The 14,788-nt window shown below is 55.4% G+C and overlaps 1 protein-coding gene across 4 annotated transcripts in view; it reads left to right on the forward strand.

Moving 5' to 3' along the window:
• NCOA1 (nuclear receptor coactivator 1) overlaps window positions 1-14,788 on the forward strand; it is a 124,912-nt gene that overhangs the window by 42,638 nt on the left and 67,486 nt on the right. For all 4 annotated transcript variants that reach the window (XM_082277210.1, XM_082277212.1, XM_082277211.1 and 1 more), the window contains 3 exons: window positions 2,334-2,428; window positions 6,374-6,551; window positions 9,751-9,930. In XM_082277210.1, coding sequence (XP_082133336.1) covers window positions 2,334-2,428; window positions 6,374-6,551; window positions 9,751-9,930 — 453 coding nt within the window. The remainder of the gene's footprint in view (window positions 1-2,333; window positions 2,429-6,373; window positions 6,552-9,750; window positions 9,931-14,788) is intronic.

Raw genomic sequence — 14,788 nt, forward strand, 5'->3', positions numbered from 1 at the left:
CCGGTTTTGTGCCGGTTCCTTCTGCCGGATCCAGGATCCCGCTGGGATTCACCGGGAATTCCGGAGCACAATTCCCACCGGGAGCTCCACCCAGAGCCTGGAATTCCCAAAATTCCATGATTTTGGATTCTTCCGGTGTCTCCATGATGACGTCACGAGGTCACCGCGCGTTTCCGGCGGGAATAAACCTCGGGAAACCGCTCAGAATTCCATGGAAAGAGCTGGGATGTGAGGTGGGATCCCAGAAGATTCCCAGAGCCCGGAATTCCCAAAATTCCATGATTTTGGATTCTTCCGGCGTCTCCACGATGACGTCACGAGGTCACCGCGCATTTCCAGTGGGAATAAACCTCGGGAAACCGCTCAGAATTCCATGGAAAGAGCTGGGATGTGAGGTGGGATCCCAGAAGATTCCCAGAGCCCGGAATTCCCGAAATTCCATGATTTTGGATTCCCAAAATTCCAGCTCTTCCGGCGTCTCCACGATGACGTCACGAGGTCACCGCGCGTTTCTGGCGGGAATAAACCTCGGGAAATCGCTCAGAATTCCATGGAAAGGGCTGGGATGTGCGGTGGGATCCAAGAAGATTCCCAGAGCCCGGAATTCCCAAAATTCCATGATTTTGGATTCTTCCCACGACTCCACGATGACGTCACGAGGTCACCGCGCGTTCCCGGCGGGAATAAACCTCGGGAAACCCCTCAGAATTCCATGGAAAGAGCTGGGATGTGAGGTGGGATCCCAGAAGATTCCCAGAGCCCGGAATTCCCAAAATTCCATGATTTTGGATTCCCAAAATTCCAGCTCTTCCGGCGTCTCCACGATGACGTCACGAGGTCACCGCGCGTTTCTGGCGGGAATAAACCTCGGGAAACCGCTCAGAATTCCATGGAAAGGGCTGGGATGTGAGGTGGGATCCCAGAAGATTCCCGGAGCCCGGAATTCCCAAAATTCCATGATTTTGGATTCTTCCGGTGCCTCCACGATGACGTCACGAGGTCACCGCGCGTTCCCGGCGGGAATAAACCTCGGGAAACCGCTCAGAATTCTCTGGAAAGAGCTGGGATGTGAGGTGGGATCCCAGAAGATTCCCAGAGCCCGGAATTCCCAAAATTCCATGATTTTGGATTCTTCCCACGTCTCCACGATGACGTCACGAGGTCACCGCGCGTTCCCGGCGGGAATAAACCTCGGGAAACTGCTCAGAATTCCATGGAAAGAGCTGGGATGTGCGGTGGGATCCCAGAGGATTCCCAGAGCCCGGAATTCCCAAAATTCCATGATTTTGGATTCTTCCGGTGTCTCCATGATGCCATCCCAAAAATCCGAGCCGAGGCCGTTCCCTCTTTTCCTGCAGCCCCAAATCCCGGCTGGAATGCGGAACCTTCCCGGAGAGGCTTTTCCAGGAGAAATCCGGGCTTTCTCCCATCCCAAATTCCCGCCCCTCTTTGGGATCCGCCTCGGATTCCTTGGAAAAGCTGCGCCTGCCACAAATCCTAGCGGGAATTCTCGGGATTGGGATCCTCTCCTCCCATTCCCGGCCTCGCCAAATCCCGGGATTTTCCCGGCATCCCGGTTTTTCTCCCTCCGCTTTCCCGTTCTCCCTGAGTTCTTCCCGGCAGTTATTCCTTAGGAATTCCCGACGGAATTCCGGGGATATTCCGTCTCCTCTGGGAAATTTGGGATTTCGGATCCCTTTTTTTCCCAGATTCCCGCCCCGATTGGACGTTCCCCTCCTCGTTCATTCCTTTCCTTTGGAGTCGCTCCTAGAACATTCCACGTTTTCCTGGGAATTCGGGAGGCGAGGAAAATCCCGGAGAACGTTCCCGTCGTTGCTCTCTCCTGGTTTTTGGGGTTTTCCCGGGTTTTTTTAAAGTCATTCCCGGTTTTTTTCCCTGCACTGAAAGTTGGGATCGTAGCAAAAAAATTCGGGAATTCCGTGAAATAAAAGCTGGAATTTCCCCACCAGAGGAATTCTCTGGGAGATTCCGATTTTGGGGAATTTTCATGACTGCCTCCAATCCCTGGGATCCGACCGGATCCATTCCCGGGATGAATCCACCCAAACTCCTCCGGAGGAGCGGGAAAAGCAGGAATTAAACTCCAGGCAAACCAAATCCTGCCTGGATCCCGGATTTCCCACGGATCCGGGTTGTGTCGGTCCTTTTCCCGCTTCCCAAATCCAGGGAAAACCCCGGCAGCGGCTCTGTCGTGGCCGGATCGGGAACATCCCAAGGATCGATCATCGGGTTCCTCTCGGCGATCGATCGATCGATCCATCGGCAATGGTTCCGTCGGGGCTGAAAATTCCCGCTTTTCCCGGTTTTTCCAGAGAAAGCGGCGGACGACGACGTCCAGAAATCCGACATCTCCTCCAGCAGCCAGGGCGTCATCGAGAAGGAATCGCTGGGACCGCTCCTGCTGGAGGTGGGAATTCCACGGGAAACCGGGAATGCCGGAATTCCCGGGGTTTGGGGGGTTCCATCCATGAATCCCGGATTTTCGGCAGCCGGAGATGGAGGCGCGGGGCCGGGAGGGAGCGGGGTGGGATTTCCGGGAGGTTGGGATGGGGCCGGGGTCGGGAAAATGGGGAGGGGATGGGGACTGGGATTGGGATTGGGATTGGGGTGGGATTGGGATTGGGTTGGGATGGGATTGGGATTGGGATTGGGATTGGGATTGGGGTTGGGGTGGAATTGGGATTGGGATGGGATTGGGTTGGGATGGGATTGGGATTGGGATTGGGATTGGGATGGGATTGGGATGGGATTGGGATGGGATTGGGATTGGGATTGGGATTGGGGTGGAATTGGGATTGGGTTGGGATTGGGGCTGGGATTATGACTGGGTTTGGGATTGGGATTGGGTTGGGATTGGGATTGGGATTGGAATGGGATTGGGATTGGGATTGTGATTGGGATCGGGATTGGGATTGGGATCGGGATTGGGATTGGGATCGGGATTGGGATTGGGATGAGGATTGGGATTGGGGTTGGATTGGGGTGGGATTGGGATGGGATGAGGATTGGAATCAGGATTGGATTGGGATGGGATTGGGATTGGGGTTGGATTGGGGTGGGATTGGGATCGGGATTGGGATTGGGATTGGGATTGGGATGGGATTGGGGTGGGATTGGGGTGGGATTGGGAATTCCTCCCCAGACTGTGATTCCATGGGGTTTTGGGGTTGGGGTTGGGATTGGAACAAGGAATGGGATGGGAATTGGGTTGGGATTGGGATTGAGCAGTTCCTCAGTCAGTGATTTCCTGGGAATTTGGGATTGGGACTCAGATTGGGATTGGGGGATTCCCCGTCAGGTCGTGATTTCCCAGGGAATCGGGATTGGGATTTAAATGGGGATTGGGATCAGGACTGGGATTTAAATTGGGATTAGGATTGGGTTTGGGATTGGGATTTCAATTGGGATTAGGATTGGGATTTGGGTTAGGATCAGGATTAGGATCAGGATCCAAACCCACGATCCCACCTGGAATCCCGGAATTCCAGGACCCAAACCCACGATCCCACCTGGAATCCCGGAATTCCAGGACCCAAATCCAGGAATGGCCAAGTTGGATCTTTGATCCTGGCTGGAATCCCAGGATTCCATGGAATAACCAAGGTGGATCTTTGATCCCACCTGGAATCCTGGAATTCCAGGACCCAAACCCACCATCCCACCTGGAATCCCGGGATTCCATGGAATAAGCGAGGTGGATCCTTGATCCCACCTGGAATCCTGGAATTCCAGGACCCAAACCCACGATCCCACCTGGAATCCCGGAATTCCAGGACCCAAACCCACGATCCCACCTGGAATCCCGGAATTCCAGGCCCCAAACCCACCATCCCACCTGGAATCCTGGAATTCCAGGCCCCAAACCCACGATCCCACCTGGAATCCCGGAATTCCAGGACCCAAACCCACCATCCCACCTGGAATCCCGGAATTCCAGGCCCCAAACCCACCATCCCACCTGGAATCCCGGAATTCCAGGACCCAAACCCACCATCCCACCTGGAATCCCGGAATTCCAGGCCCCAAACCCACCATCCCACCTGGAATCCCAGGATTCCAGGACCCAAATCCAGGAATGGCCAAGTTGGATCTTTGATCCTGGCTGGAATCCCAGGATTCCATGGAATAAGCGAGGTGGATCCTTGATCCCACCTGGAATCGCAGAATTCCAGGCCCCAAACCCACGATCCCACCTGGAATCCCAGGATTCCATGGAATAACCAAGGTGGATCCTTGATCCTGGCTGGAATCCCGGAATTCCAGGACCCAAACCCATGATCCCACCTGGAATCCCAGGATTCCATGGAATAACCAAGGTGGTTCCTTGATCCCACCTGGAATCCTGGAATTCCAGGACTCAAACCCACCATCCCACCTGGAATCCCGGAATTCCAGGCCCCAAACCCACGATCCCACCTGGAATCCTGGAATTCCAGGACCCAAACCCACGATCCCACCTGGAATCCCGGAATTCCAGGACCCAAATCCAGGAATGGCCAAGTTGGATCTTTGATCCTGGCTGGAATCCCAGGATTCCATGGAATAACCAAGGTGGATCTTTGATCCCACCTGGAATCCTGGAATTCCAGGCCCCAAACCCACGATCCCACCTGGAATCCCGGAATTCCAGGACCCAAACCCACGATCCCACCTGGAATCGCAGAATTCCGGGCTCCAAACCCACGATCCCACCTGGAATCCGGGAATTCCAGGCCCCAAACCCACGATCCCACCTGGAATCGCAGAATTCCAGGATCCAAACCCACCATCCCACCTGGAATCCCGGAATTCCAGGCCCCAAACCCACGATCCCACCTGGAATCCCGGAATTCCAGGCCCCAAACCCACGATCCCACCTGGAATCCTGGAATTCCAGGCCCCAAACCCACGATCCCACCTGGAATCCCGGAATTCCAGGACCCAAACCCACCATCCCACCTGGAATCCCGGAATTCCAGGATCCAAACCCACGATCCCACCTGGAATCCCGGGATTCCAGGACCCAAATCCAGGAATGGCCAAGTTGGATCTTTGATCCTGGCTGGAATCCCAGGATTCCATGGAATAAGCGAGGTGGATCCTTAATCCCACCTGGAATCCCGGAATTCCAGGACCCAAACCCACGATCCCACCTGGAATCCCGGAATTCCAGGCCCCAAACCCACGATCCCACCTGGAATCCCGGAATTCCAGGACCCAAACCCACGATCCCACCTGGAATCCCAGAATTCCAGGACCCAAACCCACGATCCCACCTGGAATCCCGGAATTCCAGGACCCAAACCCACGATCCCACCTGGAATCGCAGAATTCCATGGAATAACCAAGGTGGATCCTTGATCCCACCTGGAATCCCGGGATTCCAGGACCCAAATCCAGGAATGGCCAAGTTGGATCTTTGATCCTGGCTGGAATCCCAGGATTCCATGGAATAAGTGAGGTGGATCCTTGATCCCACCTGGAATCCTGGAATTCCAGGCCCCAAACCCATGATCCCACCTGGAATCCCGGAATTCCAGGACCCAAACCCACGATCCCACCTGGAATCCTGGAATTCCAGGACCCAAATCCAGGAATGGCCAAGTTGGATCTTTGATCCTGGCTGGAATCCCAGGATTCCATGGAATAAGCGAGGTGGATCCTTGATCCTGGCTGGAATTCTGAGATTCCATGGAATAACCAAGGTGGATCTTAGATCCCACCTGGAATCCCGGCATTCCAGGCCCCAAACCCACAATCCCACCTGGAATCCCGGGATTCCAGGACCCAAATCCAGGAATAACCAAGGTGGATCCTTGATCTTGGCTGGAATCCCAGGATTCCATGGAATAACCAAGGTGGATCTTGGATCCCACCTGGAATCCTGGGATTCAAGGAATAACCAAGGTGGATCTTTGATCCTGGCTGGAATCGTGGGATTCCAGGACCCAAACCCACGATCCCACCTGGAATCCCAGGATTCCATGGAATAACCAAGGTGGTTCCTTGATCCCACCTGGAATCCCGGGATTCCAGGATCCAAACCCACGATCCCACCTGGAATCCCGGAATTCCAGGACCCAAACCCACGATCCCACCTGGAATCCCGGGATTCCAGGACCCAAACCCACGATCCCACCTGGAATCGCAGAATTCCAGGCCCCAAACCCACCATCCCATCTGGAATCCCGGCCCAGAGCCGGAATCCAGCCGATCTTTCCCGGACGCTCCTCGGCGCTCTGCGCTCCCTCCGCGCTTCCTCCGGCCTTTCGGCGGGATCTGCCGGGATCTGCCGGGATCTGCCGGGATCGTCCCGGGATCGTGCCGGGATCTCCGGGATGAGGCTCTGGAAGGGGCGGCGTTGCCGTTGCAGGCCCTGGACGGCTTCTTCTTCGTGGTGAACCGGGAAGGGCGGATCGTGTTCGTGTCGGAGAACGTGACGGGATACCTGGGATACGGGCAGGAGGAGCTGATGAACAGCAGCGTCTACAGCATCCTGCACGTGGGAGACCACGCCGAGTTCGTCAAGAACCTGCTCCCCAAATCCCTGGGTGCGGGAAGGAGTGGGAACGGGAACGGGAACGGGGATGGGGATGGGAACGGGGATGGGGATGGGGATGGGGATGGGGATGGGGATGGGGGTGGGAATGGGAACGGGAACAGGGATGGGGATGGGGATGGGAGGGGGATGGGGATGGGAATGGGGATGGGAATGGGAATGGGGATGGGGATGGGGATGGGAGGGGGGTGGGAACGGGAATGGGGATGAGAGGGGGAATGGGAATGGGGATGGGATGGGAGGGGGAACAGGAATGGGAATGGGAATGAGAACAGGAATGGGAATGGGATGGGAATGGAAGGGGAATGGGAATGGGATGGGAAAGGAAGGGGAATGGGAATGGGAATGGGGATGGGAATGGGAATGGGGATGGGAAGGGGATGGGATGGGGATGGAGATTGGATAGGAATGGGAATGGGAATAGGAAAGGGAGTGGGAATGGGGATGGGGATGGGAAAAAGAATGGGAATGGGAGGGGGAATGGGAACAGGAACGGGAATGGGATGGGAAAGGAAGGGGAGTGGGAATGGGAATGGGAATGGGAAGGGGAATGGGAATGGGAACAGGAACTGGGAATGGGAACAGAAATGGGGATGGGAAGGGGATGGAGATTGGATGGGGATGGGAATGGTAATAGGGAAGGGAATGGGAATGGGGATGGGGATGGGAAAGAGAATGGGAATGGGAGGGGGAACGGGAACAGGAACTGGGAATGGGAATGGGAACAGGAATGGGAATGGGATGGGAAAGGAAGGGGAATGGGAATGGGGATGGGGATGGGAGTGGGAATGGGGATGGGAATGGGAACGGGAACAGGAACTGGGAATGGGAACAGAAATGGGGATGGGAAGGGGATGGGATGGGAATGGGATGGGGATGGAGATTGGATGGGAATGGGAATGGGAATAGGAAAGGGGAATGGGAATGGGAATGGAGATGGGAATGGGGATGGGAAAGAGAATGGGAATGGGAAGGGGAATGAGAATGGGAATGGAAATGGGAACAGGAATGAGAATGGGAATGGGAATGGGAATGGGGATGGGAACAGGAACTGGGAATGGGATGGAAAAGGAAGGGGAATGGGAATGGGAATGGGGATGGGAGTGGGAATGTTGAGTGGGAATGCGAATGGGAATGGGAACGGGAACAGGAACTGGGAATGGGAACAGAAATGGGGATGGGAAGGGGATGGGATGGGAATGGAGATTGGATGGGAATGGGAATGGGAATAGGAAAGGGAATGGGAATGGGGATGGGGATGGGAAAGAGAATGGGAATGGGAGGGGGAATGGGAACAGGAACTGGGAATGGGAATGGGAACAGGAATGGGAATGGGATGGGAAAGGAAGGGGAATGGGAATGGGGATGGGGATGGGAAGGGGAATGGGAATGGGAACAGGAACTGGGAATGGGAACAGAAATGGGGATGGGAAGGGGATGGGATGGGGATGGAGATTGGATGGGAATGGGAATGGGAATAGGAAAGGGAATGGGGATGGGGATGGGGATGGGGATGGGAAAAAGAATGGGAATGGGAGGGGGAATGGGAACAGGAACTGGGAATGGGAATGGGAACAGGAACGGGAATGGGATGGGAAAGGAAGGGGAATGGGAGGGGGAACGGGAGCTGGAATGGGGATGGGAGTGGGAATGGAGATGGGAAGGGGAATGGGAACGGGATGGGGATGGGAATAGGAATGGGAACGGGATGGGGATGGGAATGGGAATGGGAGGGGGAATGGGGATGGGAGTGGGAATGGAGATGGGAAAGGGAATGGGATTGGGAATGGGAACAGTAATGGGGATGGGAATAGGAATGGGAACGGGATGGGAATGGAATGGGAAAGGAAATGGGAGTGGCAGGGGGAAGGGAGATGGGAAAGGGAATGGGAATGGGAACAGGAACTGGGAATGGGAACAGAAATGGGGATGGGAAGGGGATGGGAAAGGGATGGGAATTCCGGCTGGATTTTTATCCCTTAAACCCCCGGGATTTTTGGGAATTCCAGCTGGATTTTTATCCCTTCAATCCCAGGGATGTTTGGGAATTCCAGCTGGATTTTTATCCCTTAAATCCCAGGGATTTTTGGGAATTCCGGCTGGATTTTTATCCCTTCAATCCCAGGGATGTTTGGGAATTCCGGCTGGATTTTTACCCCTTCAATCCCAGGGATCTTTGGGAATTCCAGCTCAGTTCTGCTCCTTAAATCCCAGGGATCTTTGGGAATTCCAGCTGGATTTTTACCTCTTAAACCCCAGGGATCTTTGGGAATTCCAGCTGGATTTTTATCCCTTCAATCCCAGGGATCTTTGGGAATTCCAGCTGGATTTTTACCCCTTCAATCCCAGGGATCTTTGGGAATTCCGGCTGGATTTTTACCCCTTCAATCCCAGGGATCTTTGGGAATTCCAGCTGGATTTTTACTCTTTCAATACCAGGGATTTTTGGGAATTCCAGCTCAGTTCTGCTCCTTAAATCCCAGGGATCTTTGGGAATTCCAGCTGGATTTCTGCTTCCTAAACCCCAGGGATTTTTGGGAATTCCGGCTGGATTTCTCCTTCCTAAACCCCAGGGATCTTTGGGAATTCCAGCTGGATTTTTACTCCTTCAATCCCAGGGATCTTTGGGAATTCCAGCTGGATTTTTACCCCTTCAATCCCAGGGATCTTTGGGAATTCCAGCTGGATTTTTACCCCTTCAACCCCAGGGATTTTTGGGAATTCCGGCTGGATTTTTACCCCTTAAACCCCAGGGATTTTTGGGAATTCCGACTGGATTTTTACCCCTTCAATCCCAGGGATGTTTGGGAATTCCAGCTGGATTTTTACTCCTTAAACCCCAGGGATGTTTGGGAATTCCAGCTGGATTTTTACCCCTTAAATCCCAGGGATCTTTGGGAATTCCAGCTGGATTTTTACTCTTTCAATACCAGGGATTTTTGGGAATTCCAGCTCAGTTCTGCTCCTTAAATCCCAGGGATCTTTGGGAATTCCAGCTGGATTTTTACCCCTTAAACCCCAGGGATCTTTGGGAATTCCAGCTGGATTTTTACCCCTTCAATCCCAGGGATCTTTGGGAATTCCAGTGGCTCCTTCGCAGCAATTCCTTCAAGCCCGGGCATCTCTGGCAACGGGGATTCCTGCCGCGGCAGCTCCGTAAATGCCGCTTTTTCCCGGATTTCTCTTCCCAGTGAACGGCGTTCCGTGGCCGCAGGAGGCCTCCCGCCGGAGCAGCCACACGTTCAGCTGCCGGATGCTGATCCGGCCCCCGGACGAGGCGGGCTCGGAAAACCAGGAAGCGCGGCAGCGCTACGAGGTGATGCAGTGCTTCACCGTGTCCCAGCCCAAGTCCTTCAAGGAGGAGGGAGAAGGTGCGGAAAACATTCCCAGGGATCTCTGGGATTCCCGGGGGGGGGGGGATTGGGATTGGGATTGGGATGGCAGTGCGGGGTGGGTGGGATGGGGTGGGGTCCATGGGGTGGGATGGGATCCATGGGATGGGGTGGGATGGAATGGGATCAATAGGATGGGATGGGATGGGATGGGATCGATAGGATGGGATGGGATGGGATCCATGGGATGGGATCCATGGGATGGGATGGGATCCATGGGATGGGATGGGATGGGATCCATGGGATGGGATCCATGGGATGGGATGGGATCCATGGGGTGGGATGGGATCCATGGGGTGGGATGGGATCCATAGGATGGGATGGGATCCATGGGGTGGGATGGGATCCATGGGATGGGATGGGATCCATAGGATGGGATGGGATGGGATGGGATGGGATGGGATGGGATGGGATCCATAGGATGGGATGGGATCCATGGGATGGGATGGGATCCATAGGATGGATGGGATGGGATCCATGGGGTGGGATGGGGTGGGGTCCATGGGGTGGGATGGGATCCATGGGATGGGGTGGGATCCATGGGATGGGATCCATGGGGTGGGATGGGATCCATGGGATGGGATCCATGGGATGGGATGGGATCCATAGGATGGGATCCATGGGATGGGATGGGATCCATAGGATGGGATGGGATCCATGGGATGGGATGGGATCCATGGGGTGGGATGGGATCCATGGGATGGGATGGGATCCATAGGATGGGATGGGATCCATGGGGTGGGATGGGATCCATGGGGTGGGATGGGATGGGATGGGATGGGATGGGATCCATGGGGTGGGATGGGATCCATGGGGTGGGATGGGATCCATGGGATGGGATCCATGGGATGGGATGGGATCCATGGGATGGGATGGGATCCATGGGATGGGATCCATGGGATGGGATCCATGGGATGGGATGGGATCCATGGGATGGGATGGGATCCATGGGATGGGATGGGATCCATGGGATGGGATGGGATCCATAGGATGGATGGGATCCATGGGATGGGATGGGATCCATAGGATGGGATGGGATCCATGGGATGGGATGGGATCCATGGGATGGGATGGGATCCATGGGGTGGGATGGGATCCATGGGATGGGATCCATGGGATGGGATGGGATCCATGGGATGGGATGGGATCCATAGGATGGGATCCATGGGATGGGATGGGATCCATAGGATGGGATGGGATCCATGGGATGGGATGGGATCCATGGGATGGGATGGGATCCATAGGATGGGATCCATGGGATGGGATGGGATGGGATGGGATGGGATGGGATGGGATCCATAGGATGGGATGGGATCCATGGGATGGGATGGGATCCATAGGATGGATGGGATGGGATCCATGGGGTGGGATGGGGTGGGGTCCATGGGGTGGGATGGGATCCATGGGATGGGGTGGGATCCATGGGATGGGATCCATGGGGTGGGATGGGATCCATGGGATGGGATCCATGGGATGGGATGGGATCCATAGGATGGGATCCATGGGATGGGATGGGATCCATAGGATGGGATGGGATCCATGGGATGGGATGGGATCCATGGGGTGGGATGGGATCCATGGGATGGGATGGGATCCATAGGATGGGATGGGATCCATGGGGTGGGATGGGATCCATGGGGTGGGATGGGATGGGATGGGATGGGATGGGATCCATGGGGTGGGATGGGATCCATGGGGTGGGATGGGATCCATGGGATGGGATCCATGGGATGGGATGGGATCCATGGGATGGGATGGGATCCATGGGATGGGATCCATGGGATGGGATCCATGGGATGGGATGGGATCCATGGGATGGGATGGGATCCATGGGATGGGATGGGATCCATGGGATGGGATGGGATCCATAGGATGGATGGGATCCATGGGATGGGATGGGATCCATAGGATGGGATGGGATCCATGGGATGGGATGGGATCCATGGGATGGGATGGGATCCATGGGGTGGGATGGGATCCATGGGATGGGATCCATGGGATGGGATGGGATCCATGGGATGGGATGGGATCCATAGGATGGGATCCATGGGATGGGATGGGATCCATAGGATGGGATGGGATCCATGGGATGGGATGGGATCCATGGGATGGGATGGGATCCATAGGATGGGATCCATGGGATGGGATGGGATGGGATGGGATGGGATGGGATGGGATCCATAGGATGGGATCCATGGGATGGGATGGGATCCATGGGGTGGGATGGGATCCATAGGATGGGATGGGATCCATGGGGTGGGATGGGATCCATGGGATGGGATGGGATCCATAGGATGGGATGGGATGGGATGGGATGGGATGGGATGGGATCCATAGGATGGGATCCATGGGATGGGATGGGATCCATGGGGTGGGATGGGATCCATAGGATGGGATGGGATCCATGGGATGGGGTGGGATCCATGGGATGGGATCCATGGGATGGGATGGGATCCATAGGATGGGATCCATGGGATGGGATGGGATCCATAGGATGGGATGGGATGGGATCCATGGGATGGGATGGGATCCATGGGGTGGGATGGGATCCATGGGATGGGATGGGATCCATAGGATGGGATGGGATGGGATGGGATGGGATCCATGGGATGGGATCCATGGGGTGGGATGGGATCCATGGGATGGGATGGGATCCATGGGATGGGATGGGATCCATGGGGTGGGATGGGATCCATAGGATGGGATGGGATCCATGGGATGGGATGGGATCCATGGGGTGGGATGGGATCCATGGGGTGGGATGGGATCCATAGGATGGGATCCATGGGATGGGATGGGATCCATAGGATGGGATGGGATCCATGGGATGGGATGGGATCCATGGGGTGGGATGGGATCCATGGGATGGGATGGGATCCATGGGATGGGATGGGATCCATAGGATGGGATCCATGGGATGGGATGGGATCCATAGGATGGGATGGGATCCATGGGATGGGATGGGATCCATGGGGTGGGATGGGATCCATGGGGTGGGATGGGATCCATGGGATGGGATGGGATCCACAGGATGGGATGGGATCCATGGGATGGGATGGGATCCATGGGGTGGGATGGGATCCATAGGATGGGATGGGATCCATGGGATGGGATGGGATCCATGGGGTGGGATGGGATCCATGGGATGGGATGGGATCCATAGGATGGGATCCATGGGATGGGATGGGATCCATAGGATGGGATGGGATCCATGGGATGGGATGGGATCCATGGGGTGGGATGGGATCCATGGGGTGGGATGGGATCCATGGGATGGGATGGGATCCACAGGATGGGATGGGATCCATGGGGTGGGATGGGATCCATGGGATGGGATGGGAGTGGAGGATTGGGATTGGGATCGGGATTGGGATTGGGATGGAAATGCAGCAGTGTTGGGTTGGGATTGGGATGGAGGAGGATTGGGATGGGGTGGCAGGGCAGGAATGAGATGGGATGGAGCAGGATTGGGATTGGGATTAGGACTGGGGTTGGGATTGGGATTGGAGGAGGATTGGGATGGGATCCATGGGATGGGAATGGGTGAGTTACAGAAATGGGATGGGATGGGATTGGGGTGGGATTAGGATTGGGATTGGGATTTGGGATTGGGATTTGGGATGGGATTGGGATTGGAGTGGGATAGGATGGGATGGAGCAGGATTTGGATGGATAGGATTGGTTTGGGACTGGGACTGGGATGGCAGTGCAGGGTTAGGATGGGATTGGGATTGGGATTGTATTGGGACTGGATTGGGATCGGGATGGGAGAGTGGAATTGGATCAGGTTTGGGATCGGGATGGGATGGATCAGAATTGGGATTGGGATTGGGATGGATCAAAATTGGGATTGGGATTGAATTGGATTGAGACTGGGATGGGAGTGCAGGACCGGGATTGGGATGGGATTCAGGACTGGGATCGGGATGGGATTCTGGACTGGGATTGGGATGGGATTCAGGACTGGGATGGGATTCAGGACTGGGATCGGGATGGGATTCTGGACTGGGATTGGGATGGGATTCAGGATTGGGATGGGATTCTGGACTGGGATCGGGATGGAATTCTGGACTGGGATCGGGATGGGATTCCAGACTGGGATGGGATTCTGGACTGGGATTGGGATGGGATTCCAGACTGGGATGGGATTCTGGACTGGGATTGGGATGGGATTCAGGACTGGGATCGGGATTCCAGACCGGGATCGGGATGGGATTCTGGACTGGGATTGGGATGGGAGTGCAGGACTGGGATTGGGATGGGATTCTGGACTGGGATTGGGATGGAATTCTGGAATGGGATGGGATTCCGGACTGGGATTGGGATGGGATTCTGGACTGGGATTGGGATGGGAGTGCAGGACTGGGATTGGGATGGGATTCTGGACTGGGATTGGGATGGGATTCCGGACTGGGATTGGGATGGGATTCTGGACTGGGATGGGATTCAGGACTGGGATCGGGATGGGATTCTGGACTGGGATGGGATTCAGGACTGGGATCGGGATGGAATTCCAGACCGGGATTGGGATGGGATTCCAGTCTGGGATTGGGATGGGAGTGCAGGACTGGGATTGGGATGGGATTCTGGACTGGGATTGGGATGGGATTCTGGACTGGGATTGGGATGGGATTCCGGACTGGGATTGGGATGGGACTCCGGACAGGCCTGGATCCCTCGCTGCTTTCCCACTCCCAGTCTCATTCCCTGTCCCATCCGTCCTTTCCCATCCCATTCCCGGGATGGATCCTGCAATTCCCACCGGAGATCCTGACCGGAAGGGACAATTCCCGGTGTTTCCTGACCAAATCCCAACAATCCCTGCTTTTAGCCTGGA

Source organism: Coloeus monedula, assembly GCF_965178545.1.
Source record: "Coloeus monedula genome assembly, chromosome: 2".
Classification (NCBI taxonomy): Eukaryota; Metazoa; Chordata; class Aves; order Passeriformes; family Corvidae; genus Coloeus; species Coloeus monedula.